The sequence below is a fragment of the Camelina sativa genome, chromosome 18 (genome assembly GCF_000633955.1).
Source record: "Camelina sativa cultivar DH55 chromosome 18, Cs, whole genome shotgun sequence".
Taxonomy (NCBI): domain Eukaryota; kingdom Viridiplantae; phylum Streptophyta; class Magnoliopsida; order Brassicales; family Brassicaceae; genus Camelina; species Camelina sativa.
In genome coordinates this window covers 17,606,031-17,623,275 of record NC_025702.1, presented here as the reverse complement: position 1 = coordinate 17,623,275, position 17,245 = coordinate 17,606,031, and the positions used below count along the sequence as shown (strand labels likewise).

The 17,245-nt window shown below is 31.4% G+C and overlaps 1 protein-coding gene and 1 long non-coding RNA gene across 2 annotated transcripts; one reads left to right on the top strand and one right to left on the bottom strand.

Moving 5' to 3' along the window:
• Nucleotides 8,714-10,424, top strand: LOC104762257 (NAC domain-containing protein 100-like). The gene is made up of 3 exons (XM_010485508.2): nt 8,714-9,158; nt 9,285-9,562; nt 9,669-10,424. Exons 1-3 carry the CDS (start codon nt 8,972-8,974, stop codon nt 10,218-10,220), a joined length of 1,017 nt encoding a protein of 338 aa, XP_010483810.1. The 5' UTR covers nt 8,714-8,971; the 3' UTR covers nt 10,221-10,424.
• Nucleotides 13,340-15,148, bottom strand: LOC104762255. The gene is made up of 2 exons (XR_763426.2): nt 13,818-15,148; nt 13,340-13,711 (listed from the first exon to the last, which is right to left on the bottom strand). It is a non-coding gene; the product is annotated as an uncharacterized LOC104762255 (long non-coding RNA).

Sequence of the window (17,245 nt, the reverse complement as noted above, 5' to 3'; positions counted from 1 at the left end):
GTCATGAATCCGTAGAGTTGGGAGCATGTGCTCGGAAATCGGGAGCATGTGCTCCTGGGTCTAAAATCAGCTTTTCTGCTCCAATTCAACTCCTTTCTGCTCTGATTGCTCCTGCTGTTCCAATCCTTGCTTTTAGCTTCCTAGCCTCTTATTATAACCTGAAAAGGACTCAAACAACTACAAAACTATCAAATAAACAGGGTCAAAGTGAGTCAAAACCGTAACATATCACACTCCCAGTTCATAGCCACCTTCTTCAGTGGGCCCCTTGTCTACTCCTGGCTCACCCATATTCGGCGGCCGGTATGTTACGTCCGGGAGGAATATTTGTTTACTGACCTTACAAATTACCATATTACCGACCCTTCCTCGTAATACTTGTTTTGTCTTCGCTCACACAGTTACGACAATCACTTCCCGAAAGGTCACTCATGCTTAAACTACTTCAGCTCAAGCACACTTAACTCTGGAGTTCTCTTAACCCTTGATCGAAAAGATAAGTGCACTTTGGTGATATAGGTTTCCAAATCAATTCTTTTAAACCTATCCGCAAACCATCGTGTCACAGTCTCCGAACTCCTACGGATCTATCAACAACAATTTATGTTTTTCCGATCTATCTATCTTTGTTTGTTGTAAGCTTATTTTTTGATTAACCTATTTTATCTAACTATTAGGTTGATGAGCTTCTACTCCTCCCTTTTAGGATTGAATGAATGGTAAAAATTATGTTTGCACAAAAAGAGTCTATGAACACTCAATTAAAGTTGAAAAATTAGAAGAAAATAAATTTGACATAAATAAAGAAATAATAGAAAATTATAAGCATGATAATATATGAATCCCAAATAATTCAAAGGTGAAAAGATAAATGAAATAAAAAATCTAAAAATACTACATTAAATTTTAAAATACAGTATTAGAAAAGGAACACACATATATTTTTATTAAAAATTTAGCTTTCAATTAAAAAAGTTCTACCTATAGAACAAAGTTGAAAACAATATTTTTGAAAAAAAAAATTGTTAGATGAAAATATGAAACAATCTATGTTTACATAGAAGTGACTATTTACAAAATTTAGAATTAATAATTAACTGTATATTTTCTTTAATCTCATTTCAATTTTTTTTGTAGAATTAATAACTTAAAATTAAAAATAAGTAAATAATGTTATAATTTCGAATTTATGAAATATATATAATCTCTTTATAAGTATTAAAAAAAACTTTTAATTTTTATAATTTTTGTAATTTTTTGATAATTATATTTTTACATTATTAAAATTGTTTAAAACAGAATATTTTGTTTTTTGTTGTAATCTCAAAATCTCAAGTTAAATTTAATTCATTAGAATAGAAATAATATATAACATCATTAAGCAAAAAGAAATAAACATAGTAGAAAAACTTATAAATACAACTAAAAATGCTAGAAAAATATAAATAACAACTAAAATAATGATAAAAGATAGTATACCTACCTCACGACCTCTTTCTATATATGCTCGACGAGTTCGTTCTCTTGAATTGTTTGCCTTTTGAAGTTTTTTTTCATAAGCATCTAATGCGTTATCAAAAATTTTATCAAATGCGTTATCAAAAATGTTATCAAATATGTTATCAAAAAATTCATCAAACATGTTATCAAATGCTTTATCTGATGAAGAATTGAGTGGATTAGGAATAGGATACGACATGAAGAAGATGAAGACGACGTGAAGAAGAAGTTTAGATAAGATTTTTATGATTGAAGTTAAAGATGACGTGAAGCGATGAGAGATTTATGTTTGGTTCTAAAAAAAAGAACAGAGATTAATAAGAATGAAGAAGAAGAAGAAGTCTCTTTGGTTTAAATAAAACAAAAAGGTAGAGAAAGAGATAAGATTTTTATGAAATTAACTACAGTGAAGCTAGCCCTACGATCTATAAACATATAGACAAAAGAGAATGTATCCTCTGTATATGAAAAAAAGCAAACATCAAATCCTCTGAAACATTCCTTTCGAATATGTATTCGAGTTTTCTTGACAGATGGATATGAAGTTTCTTTTACAGAGACTCTTTACTTATTTTGATTTGCTCTTTGCTTATGCCGAGAGTTTTTTACTTTTGCAGAGAATTTAGTTAATAAGATGGCGACCAAGTTTGCAAATCTAGTTATTCTCCTAATCTGATCTCAGTTTCTTTAGATGTTTAATGGAGTTAATCACAAAGTAACCACACACTTAAATTTCAACGTCCACACAATCCTCTGAACAAGGGTCTCACTTCAGTTTTGGAAGTTTGGATTTAATGGTTCAACGTAGACAAAAACTTATAAATTATAGTAAGAGACTTTGGTAATATAGGAAGAGCTGAAAGACGTGAGTTAAAAGATAATACTATTAATTATGCAGAACGTGAAACATAACAGTAAAGTGATATTGGGAGATGATACAATTTAAATAAAAAACACAGATGGGGAGATGTCATACAACATAATTTTAGACACAAATGTGAAAACTTTATTGCATTTCAAGATTAGAACATTCTTCAAAGTTTCTTCTTTCACTTAAAGTTGTTTTGTTTTCGCAAGAAGACTTCTAAGCACTTCCATCCCTTGATAGTTTATTTCGCTCCGCTATGACTTTCTCTTTTTGCGTACACAAGTTCTCGAGAATTGGTCTCTCTTTCTTCAATTGTTGTCTTAATTAAATGGCAACCTTCTCCCCCTTTCGCTTTGATGACTTTAGTGGCAACCTTCTCTTTCTTCTTTTACCATCTTTGCTTGCAATGGTTCCAATTCCGTGTTGATAAGCCTACAACAGAGGAGCTATTTGAAAAAATATGTAGCAGTTCTTTTCCAAAAAGCGGATGCTTTTTGTTCATTACCCACAATTTGGTCTTTGCTAGTGTTTAACCATGCACTAATAAGAACAACATCTTCAGCTGGAGAATTTGTAGTCTAAACTTTTTATTATTTTTGAATTATTTCAATTAAGAGTTTCTAAACAAGAAGCTCCAATGGGATTCCTCATCGTAACTCAATAATTTTTTAAACTATACTCAAAAAGTATATATTTCGTCTAACTTTTGTTTTTGGGCTTTTTATACAGGACCCATTAAGGCGGCATATAAAAACTTCCTCTCGATTCAGTGTTGTGCCCTAAAACCCCTAAGAACAAAGAAAGAAACAAAACAAACTCGTCGTCGAGATGGCTGCTGCTGCTGCCGCGTTAAGAAGGATTCAGGTTCAAGGTCTTCGAACTCTGAACAAGGTTAGTTGGTCTCTCTCTACGTTTATACATGCATGCATGTTGATTAGTGTTTGTGTATAGCGAAGTGATGGGTGGTAATATATTATATTTAGGGATGTGATTTTTTTTTTTTTTTTGTCAACAATTAGGGATGTGATTTTGTGGAATGATATGCGTATCATATTCCTTCTTTGCCTCGGTGGGAGGAATACTAATTTTTATAATATTTTTCAAGATATTCACCCAATTTTGTTTTTCTCCTTCTTTCAGCCTTACCACCAAGGCTGTTTTTACTCAACCACCAATGTTACAGCTGATCTTGAGACTGCAACTTTGCAAGCCCACTGCGTCATAGCAGATGCTGGGAAACGAATCGTGAAGAATAACCATGTGATCATGGACTTGAGGTTTTACCTTTCCAGCATCAAGAAAGCTATGGAGTCTAAAGATGTTGACACCATGAAGACCCAGATCAGAAAAATCGAAGAATACACTAAGAAACTAGACACCAACACTAAAACAGAAGACAACAAGGAAAAGTCTCAAGAACAACCTATTGGTACCCAAGTTTCTGTCACCAGCACCAGCATCTTTAAAAAAATTGGTACGGGGAAATGGCACGTGGAAACTCAACTAGAAGGCTCTGGTCCAAAACTTTCAGTTTTGGGATCTAAATAATGAATCAGTTTTGGTTTTGTTTCAAGGAGTGTTAAGAGTACCTTAAATTTCTTTCTTTCTTTTTTTGAGATTTTCATGTGTTTCCTTTCTTTAAGATTTATAGAGGAGCAAAGGGTAAATTAAGTCTTTCGCTTTAGCTGCACTATTGCCACTGTAAGCAAATCTTTATCATCAAAATACTTTGGAGTATATATATCATTGGGATTTTTCTGCTGATAATGCACTTTTTGATTGAAACTGATTTATCAAGAATAGATTGTGTTGGAGTTGGAATTGAAATCTTACAAGAACCGAGTAGCAACTCAATAATTTTACAAACTACACGTAAAACCCAACATATAATGATATAGTAAATCGTCTACAACTTACACACGCACATCGGTCGAGTTTGAATCTGGGTTTATAACATGCATGCTAGCAACACGAACATAAATCCATATGTTACAAATCCTAAATTTATTTTATATTTTAAGATTGTAAGTAACAGCATTTTTATAATGCTTTGTGCTATTTTACGTATTTAGTAGTAGTATGTATGATTGACTGTTTGATCATTTGCGCGCCCAAGTATCACACTTCTATTGAACCCCACAGTTTGGAGCCCAACATATGAAAATGGGTCAAATTAGTAATCACCAAAAAAGCTAGCTCCACTGATTTGTTACTTAGGCCTAGCACTATAGCACATGTTACAATTATGCATTTTTCTCATCGTCTTCTAATAAATTAACAATTATGCTTGTTTTATCCGAGTATTCAAAGAAATGAGACGCGGGGGGTCTATGTTTGTGTTATCTCTATCAACCAAATTCAGAAATATTAATTGCCTATTACGCTAACAAGCTAAATCATAACACTGAATAATTTCATTCACCAAAAACAAAAAACACTGAATAATGTCGTTTTTTTAATGAGCTAAACTACTACGTTCAGTGAAAAACAATTGATAATTATACATTACTTAAAATAGATTTATAAACCACTTAGCTCCGAAACTTAATTTGTATCTCGTTCTATAATTTACAAAACTATAGAATAAAAATATATATATATATATATATATGCCATAAAACACAAATATACCGATTGAGTCGGAAGCACGTTCATGACCATATATATAATCTGGTCAACTCCGCTCGTGTTTTAATTAAGCTATTCATAAGCTGGTTGGTTTTAATCTTCATCGTCTCTTCAACATGTAGACACTTGGCCATTCGCCTAAATTTATGGTATTAGGAAATAAAAATGACGTGATAGATTATAAATATTAAGTTGACTACAATACAAAATCAAAGGCTTACGATAAGCGAAGAGACCAGAAGGTCTTTGCAATCGTTCATATTAATACGTGGTCTTGTCTTACTGGATAACGTCCTTAAATAGAAATATTAGTAGCTTTCTTACCACCTAATTTGCAACATCTTCTATAAGCAGAATTTTATTTTTATTTAGCCGACCATATTTAATTTTATAAACATATTTTTTATCAATTGAAAATATTATCGACTTGTTTGACATTTTGTGCATTCTAGTCGTCTAGTTCTTTAATTAGGCGGGATTTTTTTAAAACAGAAAATAAATGTCTATTGCATAAAATATACTAGTATAGTATATAACTAACTAGCTAGGGTGAAAATACGAGTTTTGAGTGCGTATTCTCTAAACTCGTAACTAGCTAGGGTGAAATTACGAGTTTTGAGTGCGTGTTCTTTAGAAGCGTAGATAATCTTTCTTTTTACTATGTTTAGATACGTAATTGTGATAAATGCAGTGTCAGTGTGTCACTCTGATTTGGCTAAACTAAAGAGCAAACAAATGAACATGAAACAAGTTGTAGAGAATATGCTATATTCTTCTAACTTTTTTATTTATTTTTTTCGCTTTTTGTGATTTAGGTCAATTATACGTGAGATCCATTTTTTAGTTATATATAGTTAGTGTTTAATTAATAGACGTGAGGCGCCAACTTATGCATTATGTATTTTCATTGCATGAAAAGGTGCTACTTTTGAGTATATGGATAGATTATAGAACAATAAAAAAATGTAATAGGCGATGTCCCGCCATTTTCCTCAATCTTCGTTTGATATAAAAACTTATTTCTATAAATGTGGGAGTCACCAAATCGTTAGGAATTGTGATCATAGAAGTATCCCGCAATATTTGAATAAGACTTATCTAATCCAAATTTTGACAGTTTTTTTTTTTTTGTTAAAGATATTAGTAGTGGACTAATCCAAATTAATTTTGATAGTTGGTTCGAGAAAGTTTATATACTACTTTTAAAGTTTACAAAACTCACAAATATCGTTAAGTGAATCTAATAAATTTAAAAGATGTTATTTAAAATTCTCACATTTCATACCTACGTTGCTAAAATAATATTGTTTAAAACTTTTAACATATCAATATCATACATACTTTGCTAAACTCCTCTTGAGTCTTATGTAAACTGTTTATAGGCGGTTGAAGGAAACGTAAAGTGTGAAAGAGATGGTTTAGATCACGAGATTGATAATATAAGCATATAAATAACTACTCGTACCAATAGAGATTTCTTTCTATTTGTAATTGTTATTGGAGATAAAAGAAAAAAAAAATCACGGGATGGTGAAATACTGAAATGTAAACTGTACGACAATCTTAATTGTTTGGTAAAACTCAACTATGCCAAAGATGATAAATGGAGATATATCTCGTGCTTATTATGTTCCACTTAATTTTAATATATGTATAATTATAGCAAATGGAAAGTAAGAAATGGTGCTGCCTAAAACTTTGTGCGTTATATTTTTCGAATTATATAAGTTTCTTATCAACCAATTTTATTACAATTAAAATGAAAATAAAAAGAAATGCTTTATTTTATTATTTTTTTTTTTTAAAAAAACTTTATACATTTGACTGGTCCTTTCTTTCTATCATGGACAAAACAGTGTTGCATTTGGATTTTTTTTTTTCAATTCCATTTCCTTACAAACATAAATTATTTTTTTTCCATGGTTTCATTTTCTTGTATTCTCTATCAGAACCTGAAAAATGGACCACTCATAAATTTATTTGTCTACTAATTTGAATATTAGTTCAGATGCAACATTTAATGGCTTAATAACCAACATAAAACAGATTCTACCATATTATCATATTTTACTAAAACTAGTTAGTTCATATTAATTCTGCGTGAACAACGTATATTACAATTTTATCGGATAAAATTACTCATTAAAATTAGTATTTTTACTCACTTTATCGATCATAATTATTTTTGGCATCATGTTACAATCGTTGTAATGTTAAAATATTAAATTTAAATTACAATAGATATTTTATAGTATAATAAATGAATAAAGACTTCAGTAAGTTATTGAAAATAAAATGGTTGATACAATTTTCATAGAAAAATATATCTTCATACTAAGTTATGGAATCCGTCATATTTTTTGGAACATCAACAGACAGCTACATGTAAAAAGATATAACAACTGGAATCTAGGCGAACATCCACCCTGAACAGCTTTTCCAGTCCTAAATAAATGCTAATTGATACCAAAATCAAATTGTGTTAGAAGTACACCGAACCCACTTCACTCTTTAAAATACAAAGCTCTATGTATTTCTTTGACCTTTTCGAAGTGTTCTTTTTTTTTATAATCGTAATAAAACTTTCACGAATAAAGAACCAATCAAAGTACTAGCAGAGACATCATTTGTCAATCATGCCTTCTTGATTCTTCTTTTGGAAAGAGTTATAAAGTTAAATTATATTTATTGCTAAACATTACTATCTTACATATTAAATTGGTACCGAGTCATCTAAATTTCAACTTTTTAGTATTCTTATTTGCTTAACAAGCACGGACGACTTTCTAGTTAAAATTTGTAATTTGTTCGATCTCATAAAAGTTGTTAGATATGGTTACTAAATAAAAATATACAAAGATAGTTTATTTATCTAATTTAAAATATCTATTATAGATAAATGAAAAAAAAAAACTATAAATGAAATGTCAATACGAGAAACGTTTATTATATATATTTTGACGTCAGCATAGGTTAATATTCACAAACGAATAAAGAAAGATGACATTGCATCATAATTAAACTTTGGGATTTAGTTACGCAATTTCCACTTTCTTTATGAAATATATATCGAAAGCATGCTTGAACACCAAAGTATTTACTATTTTGATAGTCACTAAACAGAAACTGTTTCCACCATAAATATTTAAAACCAAAAAAAAAAGAAGTCAAAACCATATAGTTATTTCTCTGTAACTGATTTTTCTAAGGCATTCATGTCACTATATATTCATTGTATTACTTAACTGACGTAATAAGGTTGTAGATCATTCTTTGTATTTTTCAGTACAATTATAGTAACCATGCTTAATGCGTTAGATTCAAAGAATAACAATTATCCGTTCTCTTGTAAATTTGCAAATATATAGTATAATTTTCTAGTTCCTATAGCATCTAAAATATTTTTTTTTTTAAAAAAGGTCTGATCATTTATTTTTTCAAATTGAATTATTTTCTACGAATATTTTAAAAAAGCTTAGAAAAAGTTTTGTAAAAGGGGAAAGTGCTAAAACAACCTACCCAAGTTGCGTTACACACTACGTATCTTTCTCATCACACAAAAAAATGGGGAAATATATTTTTTCCTTTTCTTTCAAATTCTTAAAAAAACAAAACAAAATTATCGTTTTGACGTAATTTTCATATAATTAAGAAAATGAAATATTGAAAATTTTGTTTTTCTCCACTCCTTCAAAGTTTCAATCTTTATAGTTTCATTTGGCTCTTTTCCCTTTATATGTTTCCTCCTCTTCATCTTCCTAACCTTTCTCCCTAACTTCTCTGTTCATCTTTTTTTCAATCTCTATTTATAAAAATATATCATACATAGTATTCTCTAAATCCATATATCTCTTCAACAAAACCGTTTCAAGATCAAAATCAAGAAACGTATTTTTAAGTTTTGATTTTGAATTATCAACTTGTTGTTGTTTTATTTCAAAGGGTTTAAGGTTTCTTGGGTGGGGGGAAGAAACGATGGAGACTTTTTGTGGGTTTCAGAAGGAGGAAGAGCAGATGGATTTACCTCCAGGGTTCAGATTTCATCCAACAGATGAAGAACTCATAACTCACTATCTCCATAAGAAGGTTCTTGACATCAGCTTCTCAGCTAAAGCTATTGGTGAAGTTGATTTAAACAAATCGGAGCCATGGGAGTTACCATGTACGTTTTCAAGATCAACACCATACCAAGTTTTTTAACATTCTTTGTCTGAATCCAAACGAGTCTTCTTTTTGAGATCTTATGTTGTGGAAAGATTAATTTTTGGGTCTTTTTTTTGGTATACAGGGATGGCTAAAATTGGTGAGAAAGAATGGTATTTTTTCTGTGTGAGAGACAGAAAGTATCCGACCGGTTTAAGGACTAACCGAGCAACTGAAGCCGGTTATTGGAAGGCGACCGGGAAGGACAAGGAGATATACCGAGGCAAATCGCTTGTTGGGATGAAGAAGACACTTGTTTTCTATAGAGGAAGAGCTCCCAAAGGTCAGAAAACCAACTGGGTGATGCATGAGTACAGGCTTGAAGGAAAATTCTCAGCCCATAACCTGCCTAAAACCGCAAAGGTTAACCCTAAAAACCACCCAACAATTACTCTGTTTTCCCTATCCAAAATCCTCTGTTTCTCCTCTGTTTTCCTTTTGGTTTACTAATTTTGCTTTTTCTTTGCAGAATGAATGGGTGATTTGTAGGGTTTTTCAGAAGAGTGCAGGAGGGAAGAAGATCCCTATTTCAAGTCTAATCCGAATCGGTTCCCTTGGAACTGACTTTAACCCTACGCTTTTGCCCTCTTTAACCGATTCTTCGCCTTACAACGATAAAACCAAAACAGAACCTGTCTACGTGCCCTGCTTCTCCAACCAAACGGATCAAAACCAAGGAACCACAACACTCAATTGCTTCAGTAGCCCTGCTCTTAACTCGATCCAAGCCGACATTTTCCGTAGGATCCCACTCTATCAAACTCAATCCCTCCAGGTTTCCACGAATCTACTACATAGCCCGATTCTCGCGCAAGAACACTCAGTTCTACACGCTATGATCGAGAACAACAGAAGACAGAGCCACAAAACGATGAGTGTCTCCCAAGAAACCGGAGTTTCGACTGACATGAACACTGATATTTCATCGGATTTTGAATTCGGTAAGAGACGGTTTTACCCTCAAGAAGATCCTTCTTCCTCCACTGGACCGGTTGATCTTGAACCTTTCTGGAATTACTGAAGAAAATTCAAGAGAGGTCTCATGTCCATTAATTTACTGTCAAAGAAAGTAAGAAAACTTTTTCACCTTTTAGTGTGGTGTGTTAAAAGTTCGTATAGATTATTATCATCTCAACTTCCACTATACTATACTCAATTTAAAGAAACGTTAAGTATATGATTTGATATTTGAACAAAAATTATATATATAATTTGATTACTCGTTTGGAGGAGGAGAGTCTACTAGGTATTTACTAATGATAAATATATAGTACCTAACAATCTTACATATTGTATTGGTAAATGGTGATAACCGTTGACACCATGTATAATAACGACGTTCTTGAATAAAGTATGCATTTGAATGAAAGAAATATTCAATTTGCCTATTGTATATATACACTTAGAACATCCATCTTTTTTAGTCAAGATTTCAGATTTCCATTGTGCTTACACTCGTTGTAAAATTGATTTCCACACCAATTATCACAATATATTTGGCTTTTCAAACAAACAGCAATAGTATTCCAAAAATAATATTTTACTTTTGAAACAATATTATAGCATTGGTAATAACCGACATATGGTGTAATTGATTATATTGGTAAGTGATTTTCAGAATAATTAACTGTTCTTTTGAGGTTCCTTTTCTTTACAACGTTTCATTTTTGCTGCTTGTTATAAACTGGCCTGTCTCATTTTCGGCTTAACATGTAGAAATGTAGAATATTCCAAGTTTTACTAAAGACACTTCAAATTTGAATTTTCTATTGTAAGAAAAAGCATCAAAAAATATAGAGAATAAGGTATGGTATATTCATATATGCATCCCTCATGTGGTTTATTAAAATTTTGGGAATGTATAAAGGGAAACACTATTTCCATGAATATAAAAACCTTAATTCACGTAACGTATCAATTAGTAGAGTTTCAAAAGCATCTCAATTCTAATACTACTCGTAAACAGATATGAAGAGAAATAAGTCTAATAGATTTATTAAGTCATATATCCTTTGACAAATAAAAAGTATATTTTTGTATTTATTAAAAACTGAATACGAAATAATTATCATATAACAATGCTATAGAATTCTCGTAAGAATAATTTTTTATATATAAAAAAAACTATAAAAGGTAACTTTATGAAATGATCCTTAGCACATCTTCTCTATCCATCTTTCCTTCGTCCCATGACGAATCTATTCCGTTATAAAGCTGTTATGCGTGATGCTTGAAATTTGTGTGTATTGTCTATATATTTATATTACGTAGCACATCTTTTTTATGTCTTATATTCTCTTCTTTTTTAATCGTTCGACATCATATATTCTTTGTAACCTCCATATATATACATTAGGTAAACCTAGTGATGCCTTCATGCCCATGTTAATCAGTCGTCCAATCCATTACCGTTTTGACTAAAACGCTTAAGAATCCTAAATCTAAACTCGGTATATATATAATTTTTTTTAGAAAACTATAGTATTGTTAGAGCTACAATTTGCTGCGGTATATTATTAGGTTATTTTTTTGGTATATCATTACAATGTCATCACAACAGTCACCAAATCCTTGTACAGAAAACTAATTAACTCTGCGAAGCTCTATCTGGCTATAATGGTGGACTAATGTTCATTGAAAGGTATTATTAGACAACCATATACATAAAATATGATTTAAAAAACTCAGGGATGAAAAATTATAATCGACATATCCTTTGTTTTATGACACACTTTGAATTACCAAACAATAGGCGAGGAGAGGTTGGATAGAGCCATAGAGGCACGTGATGGGTATGATCAGAACTAGAAATGAAATAAATTGAGTCCCACACGACATCTTCCTTAACACATCTTATTTAAACACATCTAATTTTTTTTTTTTTTTTTCTCATTTCACTCACCTAGGCCCTAACCGTTTTGTCCTTTTTATTTTGCCCTTATTGATAATTCTTTCCCTTTTAGTTTCTTTATACTATGTAATATTCTCGTCATATTTTAAGTTAAATTTTGTAATACGTACTTCCATTCCATCGTTTTGATAAGATAATGGTGGATGCGAAATGGTTACAAAAATTGATTTGGGTTCATATCATCAAGAATACTATTTACTTTCTAGAATTAAGTTCTTTTTACAAATGAGCCAGTATAACCCAGAAAAATATGGAATACAAGATTCTATGTAAAAGTGACTTCCTCCTATATACGTGGTGAAAAAAAAAGACAAAGCATAAGAAAAAAACATGATATGTAATCTGCAGCAAAAAGAAGAAATTTGTTGGAACAGATATAAAACATTTAATATAAAAAAACACTCAGAGCTTATATCTTAAATCACACACACATATAAATGAAAAAAAAAAAAAAGAAGAATTACTAATACCTTACAACCATCCATTTTTACTTAATGACAAAATATATTTATAGCTGGTTTCCCAAACCGAAAGGAGGGTTGGATTAAAATTTGTATTTTTCTAACTTGGACTGCGTATATTTATATTTATATATGTAAGATGATTTTGAAATCTTATGTTCAAAGTTAATTGCGGGTTTTACATGGATACGTATTTTAACCACACTTGTCATAATTAGATGTTAATTGTTCACCAGTTTATTTCCATTTGCAAAAACAATTTATCCTTCTTTCTTAATAATTTAATAATATGATCACCTCCCAAAAGTATAAAACAGTGTAATAAGAATCAAGAGCTCGGTACGGTATAAAAGAGTGATCAACCATATAATTTTCCTAACTTTTGTTTTTTTCTCAGAAAAGTAGACTACATATTACATGAACTACTTCCATTTGTGATTTTAGTAAATTGATTGTAGAAAGGATTTTGCTTGGACCTAAATAGGTATGGGTCTAGTGGCCGGGGAATGAGCATCATTAGTGGAGTACCTTTCCTAAGTTACTCACAAATTAATTAATCATATAATTAATACTAATTTAAGTAAAACAATCCTAAGAGTATTTTTGCAAAATCATTCATTTACTAGAGAACTCAAAGAAGGTTGCTCAATCTTTTAAATAATAATTTTTTTAATTTATGTTTAGTAATTATCAAACTTTAATAATCTAAAATGACAAAACAATTATTAAAAATTTTATATTACATAAAACTTTGGAATCTTAAACATATTTTACAAACTTTGGAATATTAAACATATTTTACAAAATTCAAAATAGAGGTTTCTTTTTTATGGCTTTGTTATATTTACATGTGAAAACTATTGTAAGATACAAAGAAGCAGAGAGGTTTTTTTTTTGTGTTCTTCCATAATTTAGTATATTACCTTTTGTTGCAGAGTAGATGGAACCAACATAAAGCTATACAACTCCAGCAATAGAAGACATGAACACGATGTTCCCACTTCCGGAAGTCTTAAGCAGAGGATGCGCAAGCTGGCTCAGATGATAAGCAGATTCTAAGTTGGTCGAAATATGAAACGAGAAATTCTCTGCTGTATAGTCCACCGTCGGCTTTGACCGAATAGCTCCCACATTGTTTATCTTATGATCAAAAGAATTCATTAAAACCAAGATTTTGGGGTAAGTGATGAAGAGTACATAAACCCCATTGTCATGCTGATTTTGGGGTAAGTGACGAAGAGCATACCTTTTCAACTACGAGAATCCACTCCCAATGTCAAGCTGATGAACACCCCTCTTCACCATTAAAACCCATTGTCCAGTTGGTATAAACCTCGCACAAAACATGGCAAAAGAGTGAATGTTAATCACACTATAACATTAACAAAACATCAAGCAAAAAATCAACTGTACTCCTAACAACAACACGCGGGTCACAATAAAAAAAACATCTAACATTCTCACAATCAAACAAGACAACAAACGGTTAAACCCTATACTACTAAACAGACATGAGAAGTTCATACCTTTTGATCATAGAACAACAGTCTGAACAACAATCAAACAAGACAACAAACGGTTAAACCCTATACAACAAAAGTTCACTGTCTTGTAAAGCACCATAAATCGGAAAGTGTTATTGTTTGTACTATTAGCATTCCTGCTATCACTACGTAATGAAAAACTCATTGTGAAAACATAGTCTAAGCATAAATATCAGACTTAGCAAGGTTTTCTATTGCTACTCAGCTGTTTTCTCATCAGAAAAGCTGATAAGAACCAGAATCAATATCTTCCTTTATTCCTCTCTAAATCTGAATACAAGTGACAAACACAGGACAACCAAACGAAAGAGTCCTAAGGTGAATTCTAGAGCATCCTAAGCTCTCCCCATGTCCCAATCAAACTAATCCATTTCAATTCCCTACCTAATCAATAAATCTAACAACTTCACAAGTCAGTAGTTGACTTCAAGATTGATAAACAATAACTCTAAAATCTGATAGCCAAACCATATCTGAATTTGAGAAAACATATGAAATCTTACACGGAGTTCACTAAAGCCAAAAAGGGTAAATTCACAATCCAATACTAATCAAATATTTCACACAAACTTTATAACTAGACAAACAGAAACACAAAAAAAAAAAGTACCATTGTCTTGGCCCCAACAAGAAAAGGGAGGAAACATCTCGTCTCAGAAACTCCAGAATCCACTCTTCTCTTGACCCAATTCTTCACATGATCATGCAGAATCAAACCTTTCTTGACTCGGTCCGATTGATTCTGTTTCCGGATAAAAGCAGTGACTCCATTGGAAATTTTGATCGACGTCACTGACCTCTTCCTCCGGCAATTGTTCCCCGTTGCTGTCTCCGACTATGTTTCCGGTGAATCGATAAATTGGCTAATTCAATCGATGTCGGGAATCGATTGAATTTCCTGAATTTTGGATGAATTGCATCTTCTATCGCGTTCAGAAGGAGAGAGAAGAAAGAGAGAGTCGGGAAGAAGAGAGAAGAAATGGAAAAAAAAAAAAAAATTATAGTCCACCATACGCCACGTCGCGGTTCTCTGACGGTTGCTCAATTGCTTCCCAAAGCAACGATTCTTCTTGGACTCGAAAATAGGTTTTTTTATTGGGAAATTGGGGCCCAATAGTGAGAGCAACTCAAAGAGTACTGCCCAGTAAAGATGGTCTTAGTGTTTTAATGACTACTATGGTTATTACATTAATTTTTCAAAACTAGGAATTTTGGTTTCATGATTTTAATAGTTTTGTGATTTGTAAACATATGTATTAACTGTTTGTTTTCGGAACCAAAATGGGAAATCTTGAACTTGAGTAAAACCGGTATTGAACCAAAATTATAAGTGAGCATACAACAATTCATACAACAACAAAAAAAAGCTCTAACGTAGAGAATAGGTCCAGTAAAAGCCCAAAATGACCCAGCCACTGATGCACTTATCAATCTTGCACACAACTCACGCAAAGAAACACGGATATATACATACCAATCCTAGGAGCTTTTGAACAGACGTCTTCGAACCAGGTCAAATTTGTTGGCAAACTAGATCGAACCGTGGTTTTTGGTTTCAAGATGATTACGCGTCAGCTACTAAAAGTTGGATTCGCTAGAAATCAGTTGCGGCCACTAGATAAACATGATCAGTAGCAGATACGTGGTTTTGCTCGATCATCTTGCTCTGATTATATTTTCCAAGTGTTTGGTCCAGTTCAACTCGTAATTAAGACTTATAAGATATCTTCTACTTCAAATGCACCCAAAAAAAAATACCTAAACAAATAAACAATGTGTTAATCACATGAAAACCTAAAAGACTTTAGGCAAGTAAGAAAATTAGGCTACATCAGATTCATCTTATATTAAATAAATGATATTTTCTAATTAAGAAAATTTGAATTAATCTTAGTTGACACATAAATTTATAGTTGTGTCGAATACGTATAACATAATCCCCATATATCACAGATGAACTCGTACACATATACCAATCAAGTTTTGATTTATCTAGTTGTACTATAAAAATCAGACAAGAATTTTTTTTATAATATATATATATATATATATATTATTTTATCAGAAGGTGTGTTACAATTAAAAAATTGCATGCAAGAGGAAACCCACAAATAGACTAGATACTTTATTAAAGCGATGATTCATCTGACATCCTCATTTATTTATTTTGTACTTGGATATTCTGTTTGGCGACAAAATATCCATCATCTTGTAATCTCTCATGTAATAAACAAACCTGTAGATTAAAAAATAAAAACTGAAATACCAAAACAAACAGCTATATGAGCTATATCAGCTATGTATACATAACAAAACTGATATAAGGTAAACATATATGTATATTAATTAACAAAATATTACAATATATATATATATATAAAGAAAAAAGAAATGCCAAGAGTAAGAGAACCGCATAAATCTTACCCAAGAGTACCCACCTCCCCGTCATTTCTTTACTTTTCAATTTTTGTTTTTGTCTAAAAAGTAGCTAGCTCTTCATGTTGTGGTCTTTTAATTAGCTACGCCAAATTCACTTATTATATAAATATAATCCTGAAATGATAGGCAATTATAATCTTTTAGAAAATGTTGCATAATCTTTGAAAGAAAATGTATATCGTAGGAATAAATTGAGAGAAAAGAACAATAACTACTCCTAAAATTATGAAAATATGTTATTTTTTGAAACAAGTTCTCTTTTTTCTTCTAAAACATGGATCAATTTAAAAACATACGGAATATATTTATATATGGGAAGTTTGTATTACTGCATTTGAATAAACCAAGAGGCGTGAATGTCCTTGCAAGTACCAACATTTATTATGATATTCATTTTTGTGTCTGATTAACAATTGTAGAAATGCAGCATAAATCAAAATTGTGTTAATTAGACAAAACTGGTAGATAATCTAATAATACCAAATTCCTCCAATTTTGTGCCAACGTAACCTGTCGTAGTTGATAGCACAGAGTCCTGTCAAAATGCCGGGTCCCTCTTTACCATGCTTTTTCTTGTTTTCTCCGTATCAATTGCGAAATAGTTTGTTCAAACTCGTAATAACCACGAAAATGACAACTCTTGGAACGAATACAGTTTGGACTTTGGAACCTGTAAGAAGATTTTATCATG

Coding starts and splice junctions, on each gene's coding strand:
- LOC104762257 (XM_010485508.2), top strand. CDS start 8,972: ATGGAGACTTTTTGTGGGTTTCAGAAGGAGGAAGAGCAGATGGATTTA. Junction 9,159..9,284: donor GGAGCCATGGGAGTTACCAT/GTACGTTTTCAA, acceptor TTTGGTATACAG/GGATGGCTAAAATTGGTGAG. Junction 9,563..9,668: donor ACCTGCCTAAAACCGCAAAG/GTTAACCCTAAA, acceptor TTTTCTTTGCAG/AATGAATGGGTGATTTGTAG.